The sequence below is a fragment of the Tamandua tetradactyla genome, chromosome 3, assembly GCF_023851605.1.
Source record: "Tamandua tetradactyla isolate mTamTet1 chromosome 3, mTamTet1.pri, whole genome shotgun sequence".
Taxonomy (NCBI): Eukaryota; Metazoa; Chordata; class Mammalia; order Pilosa; family Myrmecophagidae; genus Tamandua; species Tamandua tetradactyla.
The window spans coordinates 124,527,196-124,553,652 of NC_135329.1; the positions used below are offsets into that span (position 1 = coordinate 124,527,196).

At 33.7% G+C, this 26,457-nt stretch overlaps 1 protein-coding gene across 2 annotated transcripts in view; it reads left to right on the plus strand.

Moving 5' to 3' along the window:
* GALNT13 (polypeptide N-acetylgalactosaminyltransferase 13) overlaps positions 1-26,457 on the plus strand; it is a 601,907-nt gene that overhangs the window by 336,917 nt on the left and 238,533 nt on the right. For both annotated transcript variants that reach the window (XM_077153856.1, XM_077153857.1), the window contains one exon: positions 15,983-16,100. In XM_077153856.1, coding sequence (XP_077009971.1) covers positions 15,983-16,100 — 118 coding nt within the window. The remainder of the gene's footprint in view (positions 1-15,982; positions 16,101-26,457) is intronic.

Consider the following 26,457-nt stretch of genomic DNA (forward strand, 5'->3'; position numbering starts at 1 on the left):
TTTGGCAACCAAAAGAAAAAGATATGGCTTCTTGCACAATACTTTGGGAAGGAAGTTCACTGTTTTAGCTCTGCAGTGATCAATCTGGCAAATCATCATTTAATTGGAAAACTAGGAAATACCCTTACATTATAAAACAATATATACATACCATTATCTAAAACAAGAATGACTCATAACATATTAAGGGAATGAGTAATTACGTAGTAAATTAATTAAACTGAAGTCTAAAAATTGGCTAATGGAGGAGGATAGCTCTAATGGCTTGTTATGAAACAGTTAAAATTGGGGACATGCAAAACCCTGAAAGAGACATACTACATCAAAGAGAAGATCTGGCTTTTAACAACTGCATAAAGACATGCGAAATTATTATGTCAATGTTTAAAGTGTAATTTATCCAATAGTGCTTTGAACTTTCTATAATCTTCACATTTACCTAACCTTGATCCTTACTTTTAGCAACCTGAAGAAATGTGGTAGATCAATATTGTCAGTGTTTTTTCAAATTTCTAATTTTCCAGATGGATAGCTTCTAATTAGTATTATCTGATTTTTGAGCTTCAGGCCATGAATGAAAACTATCAAAATTCTTGACCAGTACACTTAACTTATAACTAAAATATTTATTTATTTGAAAATGAAGTTTAAAATAATGCATGTTTGGGCAACGGTGGCTCAGTGGCAAAGTTCTCACCTGTCATGCAGGAGACCCAGGTTCAGTTCCCAGTGCCTGCCCATGTTAAAAAAATAAAAAATAAATAATTCATGTTTGTATTCATTGTTTCTTTAAACACATTGACAAAAGACTTGCGTTATTTAACTTCATTCTCTCATAGAGTCAAAAGGTAGATGATTTAAAAATAGTCAGCATCCATAGCAGAGAATCACTGATGTCATTCCTAAAAATAAAGTTCTACATAGAAATCAACTGTTATGTCTCCACCCTAACTAGAGCAAAAGATGAGACATCTAATTTGCTTTGTTTTAGTCACAATGTATGTGATTTTAAGTAGTAAAATGGAAAGCTGATAAAATTGAAGCATATTTGATTTTTTTCTCCTCAGGAACTTCAAGTCATTTTATTTTATAAAATGCTGAGGGGGCTGGAGCAAGAGAAACATAAGTCTCAGCCTTTGCTGAAGTTTCTAGATTTTTTATGGCAAAAGGTTAATTAATTCACTGGCTGTGCTGTAATAGCCTGTAGGTAATTTTCATCAACATAACAGTAATGTGAATTTTCTTTGTACTTGTAATCTATTACTTTAGGATGTCATCATTTTTCTCACATTTGTACAAACAGATAAATCATTCTAGATGTTGATCACAGAATTTTTTCCTACTTGATTAACAGAATTCTGAATAACTAAAGTGATTAAAATGAGGTTGAAATTTTGGTTTACTTTGTGAACTGCTTCATTTAAAATGTCAGTTATGATAGAACATTGTAGTCACTATAATTGGCTGTTAGTCATCATTTAGAAATATGATCATTGATATGCATAAATTGAGAAACAACTTATGGCCCTTACTCAGTTATTCCATTGTTAAAGTAAAGCTTTAAATTGTCAAACTCTGGGCTTTGATATTTGCACTTTGATAAGAAATGGAGTTTCTCTAAATACTTGGCATTTATGAAGTTATGGAAATATCCTGAAAATTTAGTTTTCTTAATTAGTTGATTCTCACCATATTTTATTTTAGAGAAATTGTAGGTTTACAGAAACCTCATGCTTTATGTGCAGAGTTCCCATGTATCTCCCCCAAAACAACAGTATCCCCTATTATTAACAGTTCATTAATGTAGCACATTGTTACAATTGATAATATTTTTATAATTACACTATTAACTGTAGTCCATAGTTTACATTGGCACTCCTGTTTCTCTTGTATAGTTCTATGGTTATTTTTAATTCTTGTTCTGGTAAAATTTTCCATTTTAACTGTTTTCAAATACACAGTTTGGTAGTGTTGATTATGTTCACAGTGTTATGTTGGTATTCTCACTGTCATCATTACCCCAATTTTGTCATCACCCAAAACCTGTACGAATGAAGGAGTAACTCCCCATTCCCTAACCCTGCTCTGGTCCCTGGAAACCTATGTTCTAGTTTCTGACTCTGTGAATTTGCATATTTTGATTATGTCATGTGAAACCATACAATATTTTTCATTTTGTATATAACTTATTTCAGTCAATATAATGTTGTCCAGGTCCATCTATATTGGAGCATGAATCAGAATGTCTTTCCTTGTTATGGCTGAATAATATTCCATTAGATGCATTCACCACATTTTGTTTGCTCACTCATCTGGTGGTGGACACTTGAGTTACTTCCATCTTTGACAAATAATGCCAGTATAAACATCAGCGGGAAAATACCTGTTTGAGCTGCTTTCTGTTATTTGGGGGTATATAGTAAAAAGGGTTTGCTGAGTTATATAGTAATTCTAAACTTAACTGAGGAAGCATCACGCTGTCTTCTATAGTAGGCACACCATTTTTTCATTCCCACCAAAAATTAGTGATCTTATTTCTCCACATCCTATCCAACACATGTGATTTTCTATTTATTTTTTTTTAATAGTAGCCATCATAAGGGTTGTGAAATGGTATCTCATCATGGTTTTGATTTGCATTTCCCTACTGGCACCTTTCCATGTATTTATTGGTCATTTGTGTATCTTCTTTGGAGAAATGTGTATTCAAGTCTTTTGCCTATTTTTAATTGGATTGTTTGTCTTATTGTTGGGTGTAGAATTTCTTTTTATATTCTTGATATTAAACCCTTAGAAGATATGTTTCTTCAAATATTTTCTCCCATTCTATAATTTTACTTTCATAATAAACTCCAGTGAGGTGCAGAAGTTTTAATTTTGATGAAGTCCCATTTATCCATTTCTTCTTTTTTTTTTTTTTTAACATGGGCAGGCACCGGAAATCGAACCCGGGTCCTCTGGCATGGCAGGCAAGCATTCTTGCCTGCTGAGCCACCGTGGCCCGCCCTCCATTTCTTCTTTTGTTGCTTGTACTTATGGTGTAAAATTTAAGAAACATTACCTAACACAAGGTCCTGAAGATTCCTCTCTTGAAGGAATCTTATAGTTTCTTCTAGGAGTCTTATGGTATTGGTTCTTATATTTAGGTCTTTTATTCATTTTGAGTTAGCTTTTATATATAGTATGTATATATATATACATACAGTACAGTATCCACCTTCACTCTTTGCATGTGGATATTCAGTTTTCCCAACACTGCTTCTTGAAAAACTATTCTTTCCCCATTGATTGGACTAGGCAAACTTGCCAAAAATCAGTTGGCCATAGATGCGGGAGTTTATTTCTGAACTATCAATTCCCTTGGTCTATCTGTCTGTCCTTGTGCCACTACCACACTGTGTTGATTACTATTGCTTTGAAATAAGTTTTTGAATTAGGATGTGTGATTCCTCCAAGTTTGTTCTTTTTCAAGATGGATTTGGTAATTCATGTTACCCATCATATAAATGTGATGACTGGCTTTTCTGTGTTTGCAAAGAAGGCTGTTGGAATTTTTATTGCAATTGTGTTTATCTGTAAATTTTCGGGTAGAATTAACATCTTAACAATTTCAGTCTTTGATTACATGAATATGGAAAGTCCTTTTATTTCTTTAGGTCTTCTTTGACTTCTTTGAGCAATGTTTTATAGTTTTCTATGTACAAATTCTTTATATTCTTGGTTAAATTTATTCTTAGATATTTGATTCTTTTATTTGCCATTGAAAATAGAATTTTATTTTTGATTTCCTTTCAAATTATTCATTCTTAATTTCTAGAAACACTATTGATTTTTGCTTCTTGATCTTGTACCCCTCCAATTTGCTGAATTCTATTTTTAGCTCTAGTAAATTGGGATTTTAGAGATTTATGTGCGTAGAATCATGTCATATACAGTTAGGGAAAGTTTTGCTTTTTCCTTTCCAATTCGGGTGCACCCCCCCCCCTTTTTTTCTTGCCTTATTACTTGGGGTAAAACTTCCAGTACACTATTGAGTAACAGTCATAGAAAAGGACATCTTAACCCTGTAATTGATCATAGGGCAGAAGTTTTCAATCTTTCAACATTGATTATGATGTTAGCTGTTTGTTTTTCATATACACTTTTTACATGTTGAGATGATCAGGTGGGTTATTTTGTTTTTTTCATTCCTTCTGTTAATATGGTGTTTATATTAATTGATTTTCTTTTGTTGAGCCATCTTTGCACATCTGGGATAAATTTCACTTGATCCTGGTGTATAATTCTTATAATGTATGGTTGGATTCAGTTTGCTAGTATTTTCTTGAGGATTTTTGCATCTATTTCATATGAGATATTGGTCTGTAATTTTCTTTTCTTATGGTATTTTGTGTTTTAAGGCCTGCAATCCTTTTCTCCAGTCTGCTTCTGCCTATAGAGCAAGTTCTGGGAGTGTGAGCCACATAGGTATTATCTTTGTTCAGTCTTTCAGGTTTCCACCCGATATATTAGCACCAACATATAAGCAGGCACCACACAACTCTGGGGAAGTGTTTAAAAGGAGGCAGCAAGGGCAGTGGCTCAGTGGCAGAATTCTTGCCTGCCATGCTGGAGACTCGGGTTCATTTTGGATGCCTGCCCATGCAGAAAACAAGCAGGCAAACAAACACAAAGGGACCAGCAAGGCTTCTTGAACTTCTCCTGCCAGTTTTAAGTTATGGTCTCTTGAGTTGGCACTTGCTCTGTTATTGCAACCCTTTAACTGTTTTCCAGAATTTTGAGGAGAGGGCTTTGCCAGTTTTGCAAGCCTTTGAAAGATTCTGAGTGGGAATGAAGATTCTGAGTGGGAATGGAATCCAGGAGCACCTTATACTAACAATTTGGTATTAGAATTTTCCCTCCTTGACATTTTAGTAGCAAAGTTATATGACTTTTCAAGAATATCTCAATTGTGTCTCCAACAATAAAGTAATCAAATTGTTAATGCAAAGGTCATAAACTAGTAATCTGTATACCAAATATGTCTTTAGATTTGTTTTATTTTTTGTATTTTTTGTATTTTTTGAAAATGTTTACCAATCTTATAAAAATGAGATGTTTTAAATAAAAGTCTTGCTTTCCAGCTTTTCTGAAAAGTCAGAAGAGCTTGCTAATATAGCCCAACTTTCCTACTTTAACACTACATAATGAAGTTGAGTAGAAGCTTCCCATATACAAGTGGCATGAAAGCTTACTCCATTCCCCACAGCTCTTTATAATTGTCTTCCTGAGTCTAAGACAGTGTCTCTGTTAGCATTTGTCATTATTCTAACATTTAGATTTTTCTGGGAGAAATATTTATCTGAACCTGTATCTTAGAAGTGAGAAAGATATATGTGCAATCATCATACCTCACGTAGTAACTTTAATTGCCTGGCTCCTATCATCATTTGGATTTGTGACCTTTGATTTAGGATGAGTTCAAACTAGTTTCAAATGGCTGAGTTGGAAACTCATCAAAGACAATAACCCAGCAAATATGCATACCCATTACCTAATGGAATAGGCAACTAGTATTATTAGTTACTTGGTAATGCAGATGATCCTACAAATTATTAAATTAATTTGGGGTTGCATTATGCAATTTTGCTAACGCATGCAACTTTTGAGATTATTCACTTTAGGCTTTGGAAATGAGTTTGATTCTATATGCAAACACACATGCATATGTGCTGGTGAGCATTGTGCTAGGTTGGATATACAGAGATGAATAAATCAGTCCCTGCTCTAAATTTGCTCACTGTCTGCCACTGGCTATATGTAGGCTGGATGAGGCAAAGAGGGCAGCATGAATGAACAGGCGTGGATGTACATGAGTGAACTATGGCTGTTGTAAAAGGGGTATGCACTTCTGGAGAAGAGTCGGAATTAAATCTTACTGATTTCTTTGGTTTATTAATTATGCCTCAATAGATAGTTATCAAGATATTAGTTACTACTTTAACTTCTCACTGATTAAAATAGATTTCTTTATTTGAAACCTACAGATGAAATTATTTTCAAGTATATTTAACTTTTTTTACCCTTTATATCCTTATGGGCTCTTTTACTTTTAATTATTATTAATATTTTTAATATGATTTATCACCTTCTTACTTGAAGTGCTATGTGAAATATCTTCCCGAAGTAAAACAAAAGATTTTTAGAGTTTCTTTTAGTCCTTGCTATTATTATTATAAATCAAACATAGATGTAGTTTTATTTTATTCCTAACATTTTAATTACTTTCAAATCTGTTTTTTACTAACATTTGTCTAAACTTGCATGTCTTTATTTTTCTCTCAATTGACATTAGGAATTAATAAAAAAGTAAAAAGAATAACATGATTAATGATATCTCAGATTACGACTATCATGTCCTTATTGTGAACAACTCATAGAATGTTCACATATATTATCTCCTTTATACTTTTAGTGTATTTTAATAGGAGAAGCACTGAAACTGCCTTTGGAAGATCTGGATTTCATTTTTAGTTCTGCCTATTTAGAAAGCACCCTGTCTTCTCAACTATAAAATGGGAAGTTTTCTCCCTGCCTTGCTTAACTTATGAAGTATTTAAAATGTTAATTGAGCAAATGTTTTTGAAAGGAGTTAGCTTTTAAATTTATTTTGAATAATATAAGTAGCATATGCACACTGTAAAATAAATATGGTAATACCTAAAAGTATGCAAAAAAGCATCATTGAACTCTCTCTTTAAGTATTTTTTTTTTGTATTTCCTTCCAGAGCATTTCTTTCCAGATGAATTTCTCCACTATTTAAAAGTTGACATTCATGAATATTTTCCTATACTTTAATTTTTTTTCATACATACAAATTTTAATGGCTGCTTAATAAGGCAATCATTTACTTAGCTTTTTCCCTGATATTTGTTATATAAAGTTAATAAGTTTGTTTACACACTACTTTTTTCCAATTATGCCTCCTGATCTACAGTTTATGCATATAATGTGATCTCTAGAATTATGCAAAGGATTTTAAATTTGTTTTAATATTCCTTGTATCTCTATAATTTTGATTTTCAAAATAAGTCATAACTCTCCAAAATTTATAATTCCTCTACTAAGTACAATAAGAGGAAAAAACATATATTTATTCTATAAAATGTTATACAAATGTAATGCAAAGTTTCTTATTTAATGGTAACTAATAATTTGTTTCTTAATTTTGCATGTCATATTTTCTCTAGTAGATTTTTCTCAGTTGGACTAAAATCTGCTTTTGTTTTCGAGAAAGAAGCAAAGACAGACACCCCCAAAGCCTTTGAGACATTTCTGGATGTTCGGCATTGTTGCTTACTCAGGTTAAAATCTAATATATACTGGTTTTAAGTAAAGTAAAATTATTCCGCACCTCAGGTTAAATTTGTGAATATGTATTATTTTGAGACAACAGTATGTCTACATTAATTATTTCCTGATGGTTTAAGGAATAATTTATAAGACTTTCTAGAAGTCTGTTGAAATGAGAAGAAATTAGGGGCAACATAGAAAATATTCAGGGGGATGAATTAAATATCACATTTATATACTGAATAGTTTTGTCACATTAACCAAAAGACTTTAAAACATATGATTTAAACCTTCCCTTTCTTTATTTTCATTTTCATTTTTTTTTTTAGAGAAGTTGAGGGTTTTGACTTCTCTTTTGCATGAAATGAAAGTAAAAGCAAGTGGTTAAAATTTGCAATAACTACTGAACATCCACTTGGAAGTTTAAGCTGTAGTGGGCTTTGAGGGTTATAAACAGGGATTAAGGAAAAGGGGTGGGGGGAACTCCTTTATCAGAATATAGGTCTTTAAGCACAGGTTAACATATTTAATTCCAATACTTCCTGGTAAATGATAAATTAGCAAAATAAGTTATTTTCTCATACTAAGCAGAAATTTCTTTAATCATTTTTCTTGCCATCAAAAATAGCTTTAAAAAAAAATAGCTTTGAAGCTGTCTGTGGTTCATACAGACAGGATTTGAGCAAGCTTCCTTTCTCAGAGCTTAAGCCAGCATAAACTCTAGAGCAATAGTTTCTTTTCTATTGACAGCTGCATCTTCATACCCAAACATGTTTAAATGAGTGTCACAGTGTGCAATATTCCAAAATTTCTATTTCTTCTCTGTAAAAATATTTCTAATGAATTCCATTAGATTTTTCCACTACTCTAATAGTATTTGTGCCTTTGCTTCTTTTCTCATGCTTCTGCTTTTAATTTTGTGTGTGGTGGACAGAATAACGAAAGAGGGAAATAAACTGACAGCATTTAACTTCCCTCTGGCTTCTAAACCTGCAAAACGTTTACCAAATGCAGTCATTACATTTTGTAACTAAAAAAGCAAAGTTATGTGGACATTTTAGTTATTCATGCCTCACATTTATGCAAATAATGAAATTTTTGTTTTTATCATTGTTCTTCACTATGGTTTATAATGTATGAGAAATGTTATTAATATAGATTCAGACTTCAACAGTCTAGATACAAATGTTATTTGACCATTGCAAATGACCTAAAGCTGTGTTATGTTCCCTCAACCTTCTTAGAGCTTTCCTTGAGAGACCTCATTTTTTACCATGTAAAAATAGAGTCCTTTAAAACAAAAGAAAAATTTAGTGAGAAGAAATGGTGTTTCAATTACTTTGAAATAAATTACTTCTGAAAAGCACTGGTAAAACTTGCAGGAAAACATGGTACATATAGTTGGAGCTTGAAATAAGGAAATGCGTATTTCTCATTAACTACCTCCAATTCTTTGCTTGATAAGTTAGGTGGATAAATAAAAAAATTGCAGATGCATGGATGAATGAATAGATATAGATGGATAGATAGGTAGGTAGGTAGGTAGGTAGATAGATAGATAGATAGATAGATAGATAGATAGATAGATGGATGGATGGATGGATGGATGGATGGATGGATGGATGGATGGATGGATGGATGGATTGATGGATGGATAGATAGATAGATATGGATGATAGCTAAATAGAAAAAAAGAAAAATGGAAAGAAATTATTAGCTTAACTCTGCCACCACCTGGTTGGGGGATCTTAAAAGTATCATTTAAACATATAGCACCTAATGTTGGTTGACTAAATAATCTGTAAGAATTTTAGAGTGCTGAAATTTTACAGTTCTATCAAAAACTAATTTAGACCCTGATAATAAAAATGAACTTAATTACAATCTTAATTACAATTGGTAAAAATAAACTTTTTTATCTTTCTTAATAACAATGATATTTAAAGTGTATAATAATTGCTGTATACCAGTACTATTCTAAGAATGTTATATGCATTAACTCCTATGATTCCCATTTTACAGATGATTAAACTAAGGCACGGAGTTTAAGTGACCTATTGAGTGAAGGTCATACACTGAGGGATTTGATTTTGAAACCTGTCAATTTAGCTATAAGGTCCATACTCCTAATCCCTAAATTTCTTAGATATTCCCCCTTATTCTCTGTGTGCTTTTCACATACAAGGTAGTTATCTCAGTGTGAAAGACAGGTTATATTGTCTTTTTATTAGTTAGGGTTCTCTAGAGAAACAGAATCAACAGAGAACACTCGCAAATATAAAATTTAAAAAATGTGTCTCACGTGACCGCAGAAACGCAGAGTCCAAAATCCACAGGGCAGGTTGTGAAGCCAACGACTCCAATGGAGGGTCTGGATGAACTCCACAGGAGAAGCTCGCCCGCCCAAGCAAGAATAGAGCCTGTCTCTTCTAAATCCTCCTTAAAAGGCTTCCTGTGATCAGGTTAAGCATCACTCGTTGCAGAAGACACTCCCCTTTGGCTGATTACAAATGGAATCAGCTGTGGATGCAGCGGACGTGATAATGATATAATTCTATGAAATGTCCTCATTGCAACAGACAGGCCAGCACTTGCCCAACCAGACAAACAGGTACCACAACTTGGCCAAGTTGACACATGTCCCTGACCATGACAGTCTTCTTGGTAAAAAAAATCAGGAGATGCATTTTAACATTAGGCATAATTAAATGCACCATGTCACAATATCTGTTGATTTACCAACTTCTTGTGAAAATCCTCAGTATTTTTCCATATATAAATGCTTACTTTCTGGAGCACATCAATATTAGATATTGTTAAAAAAAAAAAAAAAAACCTTTATATCTTCAATTCCAAATACTATCAAATGCTAATCTCCAAAAGTCCTACTACATAATAGGACCTTTAAAAATCTTGGAGTTAGGTTATGTATTTTTGCTACTCATCAATTTAGCAGATGCAGGCAAAATGATTTTTTTTGTTAACTTCAGAAATAAAATTGCAGGTGATTTTAACTTTTCAAATAGATTGTTTTGTGGTTGTGAAGATATATGGCTCATGTGTTTATAGTATCAATGCAAAAATATTAGTAACCTAGTATATTAAAATCAAATATAGAGGCTGCACTTATAGAAGTGATAAAACGTATGCAGATATAAAATATAACACTCAATAAGTGTCAAGTACCTTGAGGAGACAAAGATAAGGGCTATAGTAGAAAGTAGAAAGGGAAAATTATATCCAGATAGTCTGAAGGAAATAGAAGACATTGCAAGAGAAACAGGTGTAGAAGGGATAGAAAAATCCCAATATCTATGTTATACATACTGAACAGAAGTAGAAGGACTTTTTGAAGGAAACATCCAGTAAGTAATTTAAAAAATACAACAGATACGGAAGGAATAAGTGAAAGAAAAAAATACAGATTAGGTCTGAGACCCCTAGAGGTGGCGTTTAAAGGCATATGACAAATGAGCTTACACAGATAAAGAGTGTCAAAAAGAAAAGTACCATGGAGTGACCCTTGGGAGAGCTACATTTCAGGATGAGAGAAGATATTTATTAAGTGTACATATCCATAAGACAATATTATAATGAAATATTATACTCATGACACAGATGAGGAAACCGAGAACTTGTTCAAGGTCTGATAGCCAGAAGGGAGGGCATAGGTAGAACAAGGGACATCAAGAAGAACATAAAATAAGTATCAAATTGGTAGAAGAAAAACCTCTTTAGAGCAGTGCAGTGAGAGTCAGAGGTGAAAAGGATTTCAAGCAGGAGGAATTTAAGGAAAAACTATTAGGGTTCAGAATCAAGGGTGACCTTTCAGAAAGAAGTTATTAAAGTGGGAGCAGGAACCAAATTCTAGTTAAAAGGTTAAAGGAAACGGAGGGAGTATATAGAAAGCATCCTTTCAGTAAATTTTCCATAAAGGGAATAGAAAAGATATGACCTTAATTTGAATGAGTAGTAGGATGGAGTGAAGATATATTTTGGTTTAGGATAGAACATAGTTGAGCAGGTTTGTAAGCTCAAAGTGACTAATTAGAAATTGAAAGCATAAAACATAGTAATAGTCCATTTGCAAGTGGCTGAATAAGTAGTTAGGAAAGAACCAGCTGAGCAGCAAGTGTGGGTGCTAGCACCCACTGAGGATATTCTTTCCTCTGAGACAAGATAAAAGAGGAGGCCATGACGAAAATACATAAACATTTTGGGGTGGAGATTGAAGGACTTTAGATTTCATATATAACCTTAATTCCCAGGTTCTTGAGAAGGGACCAGAGTTCTGGAAAAGATTAAGTTAAAAATGAGAAAGAGTAAACAAATAAAGATAACATGGATTTGAAGTAACAACAATTAGCCTCGTTCTCTTACTTTTCCAATAATATCTTGGTCTTAGAAACAGAAGTGGATGAAGTGAAAGTTAAGTCTACCTAGGAACCAAGATTTACAAAAAAAAGGAAATTGTGTCAGACAAGGCAAGGACAAAGAAGCAAGTATGTGAAGCTGGACTTTCACTGGCATGGCAGAATCTTAGAGAAGAGTAAGAGGAGAGAAGGAAAACATTCCTGGTGGGGACTATTAATGAGGCAATATGGAGTAATTAAGGAGCCAGCATCCCAATGAAGGATGAAGAGTGGCTTCCATAAGATTGAAATGGAGGTGTTAAAAAATAGGAAGTTGTATTCAGAGAGAAAAATTTCATAATTCAACATCTTGAATTTGAAGTAGTTCAAAACAGTTTTGAAATCGTTTTGTATGGGGAGGTAAAATTAAGTGAAAGACCTTTAGAGATGAGTAGTTTGGGTATCAATGAGACCATGGTGTGCAAAAGTATGTTAAGAAGGATTTTGAAGTCCCCACATATAATGGGAAAGGTTACTGTGAAAAGACTTGAGAATGATTAATCTCAAATCATATTGAAAAATATTTAAGAGAGCTCTGGAGATCATGGAAGTGTTGAGGATGTTTCTGGTGATACTGGAGGAATACAATAAGAGTAGGGTTAAGGGGTGACAAAAGGAAGGTGACTGACCATTGAGTTAGGAGACTGAGGGATCTCCAGAGGCATGGTCACATATGAAAATAAGTATTTTGGGTATTACACAGTTTTCCACTGAGTCAAAGAGATGGAAAAAAAGCTGAAATTTGAGGCCAAAGAACATGTTGAGATTTGAATATCTGATGGAATTGCCCAAGGCATAGTGGAAGAGACTATTTTATGAATAGCTAGGAACAGAGTAGGGTAAGATGGAACTGGGCAAGATGAGAATGCTGAAATACATTTATTTATTCATTTATTCAGAAAATTTTAAAAAGTGCCAATAGTGTATTAAGCTTGGACATCTGAAGATAAATATTAGGGGATATTGAGTTTGGGTATAATGCTTTCCATGTAGACCTGGGGTTAAATAAAGGAGATAGAAGGTTAGATGTTGGCTCAAGGAAAACTAGGGGGATGAGTACAGTCAGAATGAAATGCTGAGTTAGATCAATCTCTCCCACAATTTAAACAAGAGATTTTTTTTTTTCTAATGAAACTAAAAGCTGCATCTGGGATCAGCAGTAAGCTACTGAGGCATTCTTTTCAAAAGGGAGGATCAGAGCTGTGTGTGCCTATGACGCTCACCTACCTTGCTCAGTGTCACCAAAATCAATACCTCCAGGTCCCGATTCAAAAACACTCATCTGGCCACAAAGAAATACTTTTCCAGAGTCATGATCTTCCGATGTCTGTTCTTTGTTCCCCTCTCTAAGACTCATAGACAAAATCAACAGTTAATCACACCTTTTTCTATTTGTGTCACATGCCTCCAATAAAGAGGGAACACAAAGTCATTTTAAAGGCCTTTGTTTAAATGGTCAACAGCAATGGCAGCAACGAAAACAATCCAAACTTTAACAGTTTATTATGTGCCTGGCACTGGACAAAGTCGAAAGACATTAGAATTGAGTTTACAGATTACTGAATTTTATTTGGGAGACTAAACATTTCGCTGAAGCAAGGGTGCTGAATAACTTGCAAAAATGGAAATAGCTGTGAAGTTCTAGAGATGGCAAGTGATTATTATGGATGTTGAAAGAAAGTTAGGTGTGGGCCACCATGGCTCAATAGGCAGAATTCTTGTTTGCCATGACAACGACCCCAGGTTTGATTCCTGGTGCCTGCCAATGCAAAAAAACAATGAAAAAAAAAAAAAAACTTAGCTTATTGATTGGTTGGGGTTTGTCCCTCTTAAAGGGGCAGATTTAGGGAAGGCACACTTTATTTTGTACTGGGTCAAGCATAACCAACTATAAACTTGATTGGCTGACTGGGCTGGCTACCTTGGTAAGGTTTTCAAATTTCTAAAGATTTCCAGAGGAGACTCAAGAAGGAGTTAAAGAAAAATAGAGCACGGTTCTTTTCTGGTTCGGTTTGGTTTGGCTCTGAGGGGTCCCCAGGGCTAATTCTATGCAATTTTACCAATGTATATAAATTCAGTTCATTTTCACCTGCATGCTCTGTGGTAGGCAGTATCCATAGCCATTGAGATCATTATTTCTGTCTCCAACAAATTTGGGTTTGTTGTTTGGTTTGACATTGTATATATTCAACCTTAAAAAGCAAATCATAAAAAAAAAATCATCTCAGTTAATTTCAAACTTTATCATACTTTTTAATTTTCAAGGCACCTTGAAATCTTAAGGTCGATACAGAGAGCTAACTCACATAGAAAACAAACAAAAAAAACAATCCTCTCTATGAGTACCTGTCTTCAGAAAAATACAGGATATTTGAGGAACTGTAGTTCTATTTTTTTTTCTTTTTGTAACTTTTTAAGTATAGATAAAATTTATTTGAGTCAGTCTTATGGTTAAACATATATAATTTATTTTAACCATTCATTATTCATTTCTCACATATTTATTGGAGTGATGACCAACTGTAAGATGAAATTCAATATATGTATTTAAGTTAAAATGCATTAATATTTTATTAGTAAGCAGATAAATGGATAGGCACTTTGAACTGATCATTAAAAATGCATCACTTAACATTCTTGAGCACTTAGTTGTATTAAGATAGAATAATTGCAGCAATTTCTGTTTCTTATTTTATTGAATAGACTATCCAACACTGTTAATACCTTATATAGTTATTAGCATAGTATTCCAAAACCCCAATCAGGTGAGGGTCATGGCTACTCCATAATTACCATCTGTTTAACTTTGTTAGTATTTCTCATTATGACTCAGAAGGTCAGTGATACTGTTCATGATAGGAACACAGCAGGACTCAAAGTAATAGAACAGCTCTGAGTCTAGGCAAGACTCTGCTACTCCAACTGATGGATAAATATCTGAGTGTAAAACTGTGAGCACACTGGGAGAAATAGAGAACTTTGCAATGTGGTAGATGTCCAAGTACCATATTATTTGGTGGTTTTTCAATGAACTTTACAGTTTAATTAGAAGATATTAACATCACCTGTGGCAGAGGAAGATGCACTTTTGAGAAAAGCAAAACATTTTTTTTAAGCAAGCTCACAGACTGGATTTGGACGAGCGTTCCAAATCTAAGTCACTAGATCAGTGTTTCTCATCATTGGCAATACATTAGAACCACCTGGGAACTTTACAAAATACCAAATGGCTGGCTCCACCCCAGAACAATTAAATCTGAATCTGTGGAGGATGGTACCTGAGCAGAGATATATATTTCTAAAGGTGGACCTGGTGCTGATAATGTCCTACAAGATTAGAACCAACCAAGCATTCAAAATAATTGTCATTTTTCAATTTAATTGAATTTTTCACTTTAATTCACACTGCTTATCTAGAAAGTCTTATATAGCCCACATATTAATCATTGTCTTTTTTCAATTAATCCTCTTAAAATGTACATCTGGATTTCTTAGTTCCTACAGAGGAACTTTGAATGTGAGAATCAAAAGGCATTTCTTTCTAGAAAAAAGTTTATTTTAGAATCCATGCCAAATATCCTTCTAAATCTCTGGAAAGCATATGGGATTTATGTTTATCCATAGGACTATATGATTAATTCTAGTCTTTTAACTAGATAAAGAGGAGAATAAAGATGAAAAGCTTTTATGTTAAAATATTTAAAAAATGTTGTAGCTAACATTTGGGTGCTATAAAATATTTTATAGTACTTAAGAGTTTTCATATTTAAATAGGTTGTGGAACACTTCATAGAGAATCCATGAAACCAGGTCCATAGATTCCTAGAGTTCACATTAAGATAATTTATAATTCTGTGACAAAAGATCACAGCGGGTAGTTTCATGGTCACTTAATCTCTATGCTGGGATGGCTAAGGGCACTAACTTTTCTTTACTATTCCTTTCAGAAGAATAGAGGCCCCAGTCTTAAATTGCCAGTGTTCCTTGCATTTGTCTATTTGATAACCTATAAGAAAGCAAAAACACATCTAAATTTAATTTTATAAAAAATGTGAAATAAAATGCTATTTATTAATTCTAAAAAACTCTTACTCCTTGGCTGTGTTTCCAGTCTGAGATTTTCAATACTAATATTTTTTTTTAATTTAAAATGTATCAAAAATATTTGCTACAGTCTCATTAAATTCCACACATTGTCTTCAAAAGATATTCTTTTTCTTTTTGTTTTTTCAACTAGGACCCCTACTATGGCTGGTGGCCTATTTTCTATTGACAGAAACTACTTTGAAGAGATAGGAACTTACGATGCAGGAATGGATATCTGGGGTGGAGAGAATCTTGAAATGTCTTTTAGGGTAATTGCATTTTACTTTATTTTTTGACACTGAACATACTATGCTGTAGCATGCACATATCAGACCCAGGAATATACTATTGAATCTTTTGTGTGAAGTGAGTGATGCAAATTACTGATCAGTTGGTCTTTTTAATACTTATTTAGAAACTTTGCTAGAGTCCCATTGCATGCTATTATTACCTGGGAAGTTATAAGTATATTTAACTCTTATTCAGTATAAAAAGACATTGGGGTTTTCAATTTGTGAAATAAAGAAAGGCTTTATTTTTTAAATAAATAAAGGCCTTATTTTTTGTAATAAAACTTGTGCTATGAAATCACACAGTGCTTTTTGGAACTTGGAAATTTATATGTATGAATTTGCAAGTATTGCCTGAGATTATTCTCAAATAACTTTGAGTACCTGTGGTCAAAGGAATTCTGAAGAGTTTGGCAACTAACATGACTATTTTGACAACCATTGACGTTATTGTTTGATGAGTCAGTTTAGATAATGCAAATTCATTTCCAAGTAACTGAAAATTGAGGATTAATCCCTGCAACTATGGTATTAGAAAGCATATAGATAATTTTCATATTTAAATTACTACAAAAATGTGTCTTCATGCTAAGAGAGAGATATATGCTGGTATTATTTCCTTTTTGCTTCTTCAAATTACATATATCATCATTTTTCAGTGAATTGAGTTAATAATATTGCTGGTATTTTCATTTCTTAAAGTTTAAAGTGAAATATTTGCAGCACTCCATAATATTTGCCTAATTATATGTAAAATGAAATTATTAGTTTATATCTTTACCTATGTATCTCAAGAGTTATGTCTCTTTATTTCTTATTTAGAAATTTTGTTTTTCACTAACATAATGTAAGTATGTGTGATGTTGTATAAGGAAATGTCAAAATTTAAGAATAAGTATTTGAATTTCTGTAATATGGAATTTAGTGGCTCTCAGATAATCTGAATTGTTTTAGAAGCACTAGAATGACTTTATTATATTACTATTTTGTCCATAGGCCTTCCTTATGACCTGATGTCTGAGAATATAAGTTAATGAGATTTTATCATCGTCATATTTGCTTATATACCTATAATCTGGTGGAACTTTTCCCATCAAACTCAATCACATGCTCAAGAATATCTTGTCATCAAGTACCAGAAAATGTGACTGTGCAACTTTTGAGGGAATTTGGAGACCTGAACTTGTTCTCAGTGTTGCTCTCAAAGTGAAAGAAATAAGAGATGGCAGTTAAAAAAAAGAGGGGGATGCAATGATGTAATGATGAAAGGAGAGCATTTTTTCATTCATTCATTATTATTTTTATTATTATTCAATATTATTGTGGAACTGTGCTGGAGCTATAAAGGGAAAAAAAAACAGCATAGCAGCGTTATGTTATCTATGACTCATCACCTAGCTTTTTTCTTCTTTTCCTAAAATTCTTATCCACCTCTTTTTCTCCCTTGGACCCCCCTTACTTCTTCATATAGCTCCTAGATTGGATGAATGAGCCTCATGCAGCTGGTTGAAAGATATGTTACGGAGGAATTTAGTGGAATAATGTGATAAACAGGAGGATATGATCAGGAAATGCAAAAGAGGTATAAATGTAGTAAAAAGAAAGTTTTGATGGTAGGTGATGTAGACACCCTGGGGACAGAGGGCATGTAACTGGTAGCCATAAATACATTCAGATCCCTAGAAAATTACACAGGAAGTTTCCTGTGATTGGTTGTTTTTTCCATTACTAAGAAATATGGTACTTTTGGAGGACAGTTTTTCAAATGCTTTTAAACATATTGTTGTCCTTGGTTTCCATATTCTTTCAATAGAAACAAAATACATAACTTGATTTTTATTAGACACTTGATTCATGTTGTACTTTCCTCTCCATACATGAATGTAAGTGTTTGCTTAATAGTGCCTTAAGGGAGTTATAAAGTAAGAGAAAATCCTAGAATGGTATATTAGCAAAAAAATGAGTCCCCCATTTTCTTTAGATTAATTCGACGAAAAGAAGTGGGGCTTAATGAAGTCAGACTATTTTGAAGATTTATAATCAGAACACCTGAGTCTAATATCCTTTAGTCATTACACAACAAACATTTATTGAGCATATTATGTATGTTCCACACACTCCTTGTGCTGAGAATATGGTGATGAGTAGGCATGATACTTTTATACTAACAAAAACAATATTTTTATGGGATAGATGAATAGATATTATAGCAAGAAAATGTGATATTTGCCTTTATAAATTTGAGTATAAGGTTTTCTTGTTTCTGTCAGGTGAATGTAGGCAAATCAGTTAAACTCAACTGAGAAAAGGTGATTATAATAATAGTGAAGTTATTGCAATTTTGCAGCTGTAATGCTCTTAGGTTCTATGGTAAGTAAACATAATAGAAAAATTGAGGACTTGCAAAATGTTAGAATTTTGGCTTGCCTACAGTGAGTAGGCAATGCAACAGTTTAAAACAATCAAAATGAATACATTTTAAGCATTCCCTTTATGTCCTAGTGTAAAAACCTTTGACATATAATAAGAAGAACTTCTATTATTTATAGCGCTAGTAAGTGAAATAGCTGAGGGTTGAAGCCCTACATCATGAAATCAGGGATTATACTGATAACTCTGCTACTGCCTTTCTATTAAGACTTGTTTCTCTATAACATGACAGATAAACTGATGGTATTAATAGGAGAGAAGGAGTACCTAACATGCATATGCAGTCTTGCTCGTCAATTCTCAAATGGTTGTCTCATCTAATGATCTTATCTTCTTTTTATAGAACTTTAGACTCTTCTGGTAAATAATAAACATCCAACAAGCAGTAAGAATGTTTGCAGGTATATCCTAGTGCTTCTGAAAACTAATTCTCAAATCATGAAAATAACATGAATGCAAAGAACACCTTATAAACATAAATGATTACTTATTTATTTAACCATTATTTACTGAATTCTTTCTCAATATGTGCTGGGGATAATGAATTAAACAGGCAAATATTTGAATTCTTGTGGCACTCACATTTTAATAAAGAGGCAAACAATAAACAATCTAAAATATATTAACATATTAGATAGTGATAAATGCTAAGGAGAAAAGAAATAAGGAAGGGAAGAGGAATGGAAATGTTAAATATTGGAGAATGAGTGGTAGAAATTTTAGATAGGGAGAGCTCAGAAATGAATGCTCATATAAAATGATTATTGATAAAATGAACCTAGTGTATTAAATAATCATAAAAAAGCATCATCTATCTTTAAGAATATCCTCATCCTCAGAATAAATGCTACCCAACATGCATTGCTACCAAACTCCTTGCCTCTTATAAGTAATAGATTAAGGAGCATCATTCCTAGGGATACCCATTAATTTTACCATTTTCAGAACCAGATAAATTGTCACTGTTGATTCAGTTGAGGTTCTGGGATAAAAAAGTCTACTTTGCACTGGACAGGGTAGTCTGGTGGTTACGGTGTGGCCTGGGGAATCAAGCAGTCTGCATTCAAGACCCAGCTCTGGCAATTAATACTTGTGGGAGCTTAGGTAAAATAGCATGTTTCTTAAGCCATAGCTTAAGTTTCTCTAGAGCAGGAAAGATTAAATATTTTATATGTTGTGCTGGATACCCCACTTGACACATCTAAGATGTGCCATAAATGGTAGTTATTACTGTGCTGGCATTTATAAGCTGTGCAATTTCAGGCAAGTCATGCCACTCCTGAGCTTCACTTAATCACAACCTTGTCCTTAATAATGTCTTTGCCAAATTATTTGAATAATCTGAATGTATGCATATGAAATTCCTTTAAAATCATTTTATGCAATACTTATGTGAAGTACTGTTGTTCTAATTGTTAGTCAAGATGTTATTCTGAAGCTCCCTGCCCAAAAAAAGAGATGCTAAATGATTTTTTTAAAAGCATTTTCTTTTTAGAACACTCCATATACTATAAGATTATTACTGACATTCTAAAACCTAAGGTGGAAACTTTTTGCCTACATTCTTAAAGTAGTTTGAATAGACAATTGTTAAAAGGGCAGGCCACGGTGGCTCAGCAGGCAGGAATGCTTGCCTGTGGTGCCAGAGGACCCGGGTTCGATTCCGGGTGCCTGCCCATGTTAAAAAAAAATTTTAAAAATTTAAAAAATTAAAAAAAAACAATTGTTAAATTAAAAAAAATATATGAACACTAAACTTGGGTTAAGATACCAGATTATTCTTTCCACCTTATCAATAAAGAAAAGAACATTATCTCCCATGAACATAGATGCAGACATTCTAAATCAAACTTCAGAAAATTAAATCTAACAGTATGTAAAATGAATAATATGTCATGACCAAGTTGGGTTATTCCAGGAATGGAATGTTGGTTCAACATTCAAATACCAATTACCATGTTAAAATACTACAAAAGAAAAATCAAATGATCATCGGAATAGGTGCAGTAAAATCATTTGACAAAACTCAAATTTTAGTCCTGATTAAAAAAAAAAAAAAATCCCTGAGCCAACTAATTATTGAAGGGAACTTCCTCAGCCAGATAAAGGGCAGAAAAAAATCTACATCATATTTAAAGTTAACAGACTGAATGCTTTCCCCCTCAAATCATGAAAAGGCAAGGATGTTGGCTGTTCCTACTCCTGTTCAATATTATACTGAAGATTCTAGGCAGTGCAGTAAGCTAAGAACAGTAAATAAAGCATCCAGATTGGAAACAAAAAAGGAAGACTGTCATTCCAAATGATGTGATTGTCTAGAAATCCAATGGAACCTACAAAAATGCTACTAAAATAAACAAGTGATCTTGTAAAGGTTTCAGGATATAATAATATAAAAATCAAGTTTATTTCTGTATACAAGCAACAAACAGTACAAAATTAAAAGAAAACACATTTAAAATATTATCAAAAATATGAAATAGTATTAATCTGACAGAAGATGTGCAATACCTCTATATGGAAAACTACAAAACATTGCTGAGAGCAGTTAAGAAGAACTAAATAAATGGAGAGATAGACTGTATGTTTTAGTAAGAAGACCTAATATTGTTAAGATTTCAAATCTCTCCAAATCAATTTAGATTCACTGCAATACCAATCAATATCTCCTTTTTCTTTTTTCCATAATAATTGACAAGCTGATGCAAAATCCATATGGAAAGGCAAAGGTCATAGAATAGCAAAAAAAGCTTTGGTAAAGAAATTGGAGAGCTAATAGTCCCTGATTTCAAAATTCAATATAAATTATAGTAATCAAGATTCTGTGGCATTGTCAGAAAGGTAGACAATGTAACAGAATTCCAAGATCAGTAATTGTCCCAACCAATATTTGTACAACTAATTCTCCACAAATATTCAACAGCTATTTGATAGATACAAGATAGTACTTTCATTAAATAATGCTGGATCAATTGTATATCCATGTAGATAAAAAATGTTCAATCCATATGCTGCACCAAATATGAAAATTCATTTAAAATGTAAAACCTAAAATTCTGAAATTCTAAAAGAAAACATAGGTGAAAAACTCATGTCATTTAATTAAGCAAAAATTTCATTGATATGACACCAACATTATGAGCCATGAAATTAATAAATTAAACTTCATCAAAATTAAAATATTCTGCTTTTCAAAACTACTGTTAAGAGAATGAAAAGACAAGTCACAGAAAGGATAAGAATATTAGCAATTAATATATCTGATAAAGAACTTGTGTCTAGAATTTTTATAAAACCCTATTAAAACTCAATAATAAGAAAAGCACGCTAATAAAAAAAAAAATGTCCAAAAGATTTGAATGGATACTTCACCAAAAGAAGGCATACTGGTGGCACATAATCACATGAACAAAATACAGTATTATTTTTTTTTAGGGAACTGCAAATTAAAACCCTAATGAGATAACATCACACATCCACTAGAATAGCTAAATTAAAAAGGCTAACCATGTTCGTGAAGATGCAGAAGAATTGCATATGCAGTGCTGGTGGGAGTGAACAGTGGTGAAATAACTCTGGAAACCAGTTTTGCGATTTCTTAAACCCCTTTTAGTTATTTCATAAAAAAAAAAAGTATATGAGCATAGAAAGGGTTCTACACTAATGTTCAAAGCAGCTTTATTTGTTATAGCCTAAAGTCAGAAACAGCCCATATGTCCATCAGCAGGTGAATGGATAAACTAGCATACTCATTCATGGAATCTTACTTGGCAATAAAACTGAGGTATTGATACACCCTACAACCTTGAAATATTTACGCTGAGTGAAACAAGCTAGGCAAAAATGATTATACTTTCTGTGATCATTTATATAAAATACTAGAAAATGTAAGCTAATCTTTAAGTGTCAGAAAACAGATACATTTTTAACTAAGGATAGGGGATGAGGTGGGTGGGGAGAGCCAGAGGGAAGAAGGATTACAAATTGTCAGATAAAAACTTTTGGAGGTAATGGAAATATTCATTATCTTGATTGTGTTTATGGCTTCACAGGTGTCAAAACTTATTGAATGGTACAATTTAAATATGTGTAGTTGATTGTTTGTCACTCAGCTATACTTCAGTAAAGCTGTTTAAAAATTAAAATACACATTTACACATATACATGTACACATGTGCACATACACACAAACATGCCCCATGGTTCTCAAAAGAGACATCCTCCAAAAAGAAACAAATGAAGGAAGAATGGAGTCCAAGATATCTTGCCAAATATAGACCAGATTCTCAGAATATCTTAGCACAGTCACTTTTAAATACCCGTGTTAATCTGTTCCTAGCAATCCACCTCTGACTCTGCTGTGTGGATGAAATGAAATAATACATATTAAAACTTTTTTCATTAACTGTAGAGTGCTATGGAAATTTCAGTTTTATTATTACCATTAAAAGGATAAGTTGTTTTGTCAATCATCAGTATTATAACTAACAGGATAGACTATCTTTGAACACTCCAGTTTTCTTTCTTTCCAAATCACAGGGAAACCTGGCAATATATTTATCTAAAGAATATAACCAACAGAAATGCCTGTGTCTTATGAAATCTATGTTCAAGTCATGCAAGCAATGAAATGAAAAAGAAATGAGAGCTGACATAATAAATAATGTAAAGATAAAAGGAAAAGATCCCAATGAAAAGAAAAATATGGGAAATGAGGCAGGAAAGGTTTTAGACCTCTTGGGGACTGCAGAATCCGTATATTTTAAAGTATTAAAAGACAAATACAAAGTGCTCTTTTCAATAAATGGTCATGGAAGAACTGGATATCAATAGCAAAAATGGAAGAGGACACTACCTTACACCTTACACAAAAATTAACTCATAGTGGATCAAACACCTAAATATAAGAACGGGCACCATAAAGCTTCGAGAAGAAAATGTAGGGAAACATCATCAAGACCTAGTAATAGGAGTTAGCTTCCTGAACTTTACACCGGAAGCACAAGCAACAAAAGAGAAAATAGATAATGAAAACTCCTAAAATCAAATGCTTCTGCACCAAAAGACTTTGCAAAAAGGTGAAGAGGCAGCCAACTCAATGGAAGAAAACATTTGGAAATCACGTATCAGACAAAAGTTTGTTTTCCTGTATATACAAAGAAATCATACAACTCGACAGCCAAAGAACAAACAACCCAATTATAAAATGGGCTAAAGATATAAATAGGCATTTTTTCTGAAGCCAAATGCAGATGGTTCAAAAGCAAATGAAGAGATGCTCATTTTCACTAGCTATAAGGGAAATGCAGATTAATACTACAATGATATACCACCTCACATGTATAAGAATTGCTGCTATTAAACAAACAGGAAACCATGAATATTGGAGAGGATGTGGAGAAACTGGGACTGTTATGCACTGCTGGTGGGAATGTATAATGGTGTAGCCACTACAGAAGACTGTTTGGGTGGTTCCTTAGGAAACTAAATATCAAGTTGCCCTATGACCCAGCAATAGCACTACTTGATATATTCCCAGAAGAGATGAAAGCTTGACACAAACAGACATTTGGACACTGATGTTCATAGCAGCATTATTCACAATCATCAAAAGATGGAAACAAACCAAATGCCCATCAAGAAATGAGTGGATTGGGCGGGCCGCGGTGGCTCAGCGGGCAAAGTGCTTGCCTGCCATGCCGGAGGACCTCGGTTCGATTCCCGGCCCCAGCCCATGTAAAAAACAAACAAACAAACAAAATACAATAAAACAAGAAAATGTTTAAAAATGTTTCCCTTCCTTCCTTCCATCCTTCCTTCCTTCTCTCTGTCTTTCCTTCCTTTAAAAAAAAAAAAAAAAAAAAAAGAAATGAGTGGATCAACAAAATGTGGTATATACATACAGTGGAATATTATGTAGTGGTAAGACAAAATGACGTCCTGAAGCCCATGACAAGATGGATGAGCCTTGAGGATATAATGCTGAGTGAAATAAGCCAGACACAAAAGCATAGATACTGTTTGATTCCACTTTTATAACAAGCATAAAGTTATGATCAGAGGCTTATAATACAGAATATAGGGGACTTAGAGATATATAGAAGCTAGATATGGGTGACCCCTTACCTAATGAGATTGAACTCCAATTTAAGGGAATAAATAGAAGTGAAGGTGGTTCGCTAGTGGGTCTATAAGTAATACTACCATACTGAAAATGATTGAAAGGGGTTGTATAGACCTAGGTGTCCCATTGATTTACACTAGAAATAAGAATTCGTTCTTGCAAGAATTACTTCAAAGATACGATTCATGTACAAAGAGTGTTTAAGTCCAGGATATGGGGGGAAAGTGCTATTGCATGCAGTGTTCAAAAGAAAACATCAGCATTACCACAGCAACAGCAGAGGTAAATAATGGGGGGGGGGGGGGGTCAAGTGTTAAGAGGAGGTTTAGATTTCCTATTTGGGAAGGATGTGTTTATTGATTTTCTGTTGGGAAAAATGAAATTATCTAAAATTGGAAGTATTGATGGACCATGGACTTTGGGCACTATGCATGATCCCTAATGAATGCAGGTGTCTGAAGGATGCACTGACTGAGAAGTAGATTGGTGAATGGTGGTGTATACTTATGATGAAGGTTGTGGGGCTACAAAAAGAACAAAGTCGTGAGGCATGCAACGATGTGAATGAACATGTGGGACATTTGGTGAGGCAAAATAAGCCAGAAGCAAAAAAACAACAATGGTATGGTCACCTTTAGAAAATGCTTATAAGAAAACAGGGGCCTATACTGTAAGCTTTTAGAGCAGATACATTAAGTCTGGGGTGGTGATTATTATTTCTGGATCTCAAGAGGCTATACATATATATATATATAGCCTGATATTTAACAATAAGAATGAAGCCGATCAGGTTGGGGTTAAAGTAACTCAGGACACAGGGGTAAGGAAGACAATGTCTATATTTTAGAACCACATATACTCTTTGAGACCAAAGGAAGAAAGCCTTATTTGGTCTGGAACTGAAATTTTCTGTAGCACATAATCTAACTCAACGTAACTGTATAGCTAACCGTATAGCTCATTTGAACAACTGAAACATAGGGAGCCCAGAATAAGAAAGAGATCCTTTAATCCTGTATAGAATATTGTAATGTCTGGATACATCCTAGAATATGTTAAGCAGATAATAAAAAAATATTGGCAAAGACCCTTGAGGGATGGTTGAAAAAATATGGAACTATTAAACCTTACCATCAGTGATCCCCTAATACTGTGTCAAACTTTAGGGACACCCAAATCAATAGGCATGTCTTCGATCCTGAAGCTTACTCTTGTGAAGCTTATATAGGTAGTAGAGAAGCTTAGACTTCCTATAGACATGCCTTAAAGTTACTTCTGGAGGACCTCTGTTGTTGCTCAGATCTAGCCTCAGTCTCTCTAAGCCCAACTCTGCAGGTGATATCATCGCCCTACCCCCCACATGGGACATGACATCCAGGGGTGAAAGTCTCCCTGGAGGCATGGGAGATGACTCCCAGCAATGAATCCAGACCTGGCACTGTGGGATCAACAATTCCATCCTGATCAAAACAGGGAAAAGTATAACTAATAAATATCAGTGCAGAGAGTTCAAATTGGGTCAAGAGCTACTCCAGAGGTTGCTCTTATGTAAGCTTCAGGTAGACCTGCTACCTATCATAACCTGCCGTATCCCAACCAGGATCATTCCAGCCAGCCCTAAAGAACACCTAGGGCAATATGTAAGATTCCATAAGGGTTCCAGGCACTAGAGTAACTTTCCAGAAGCCTGCAACCTCCCGATCTGTCCCTGATTCAGATAAGTGCTGAAACCTAGAGGGGCCAGCCTCTCCAGAATATCAGATAGTTCCATCTCCCTACCCC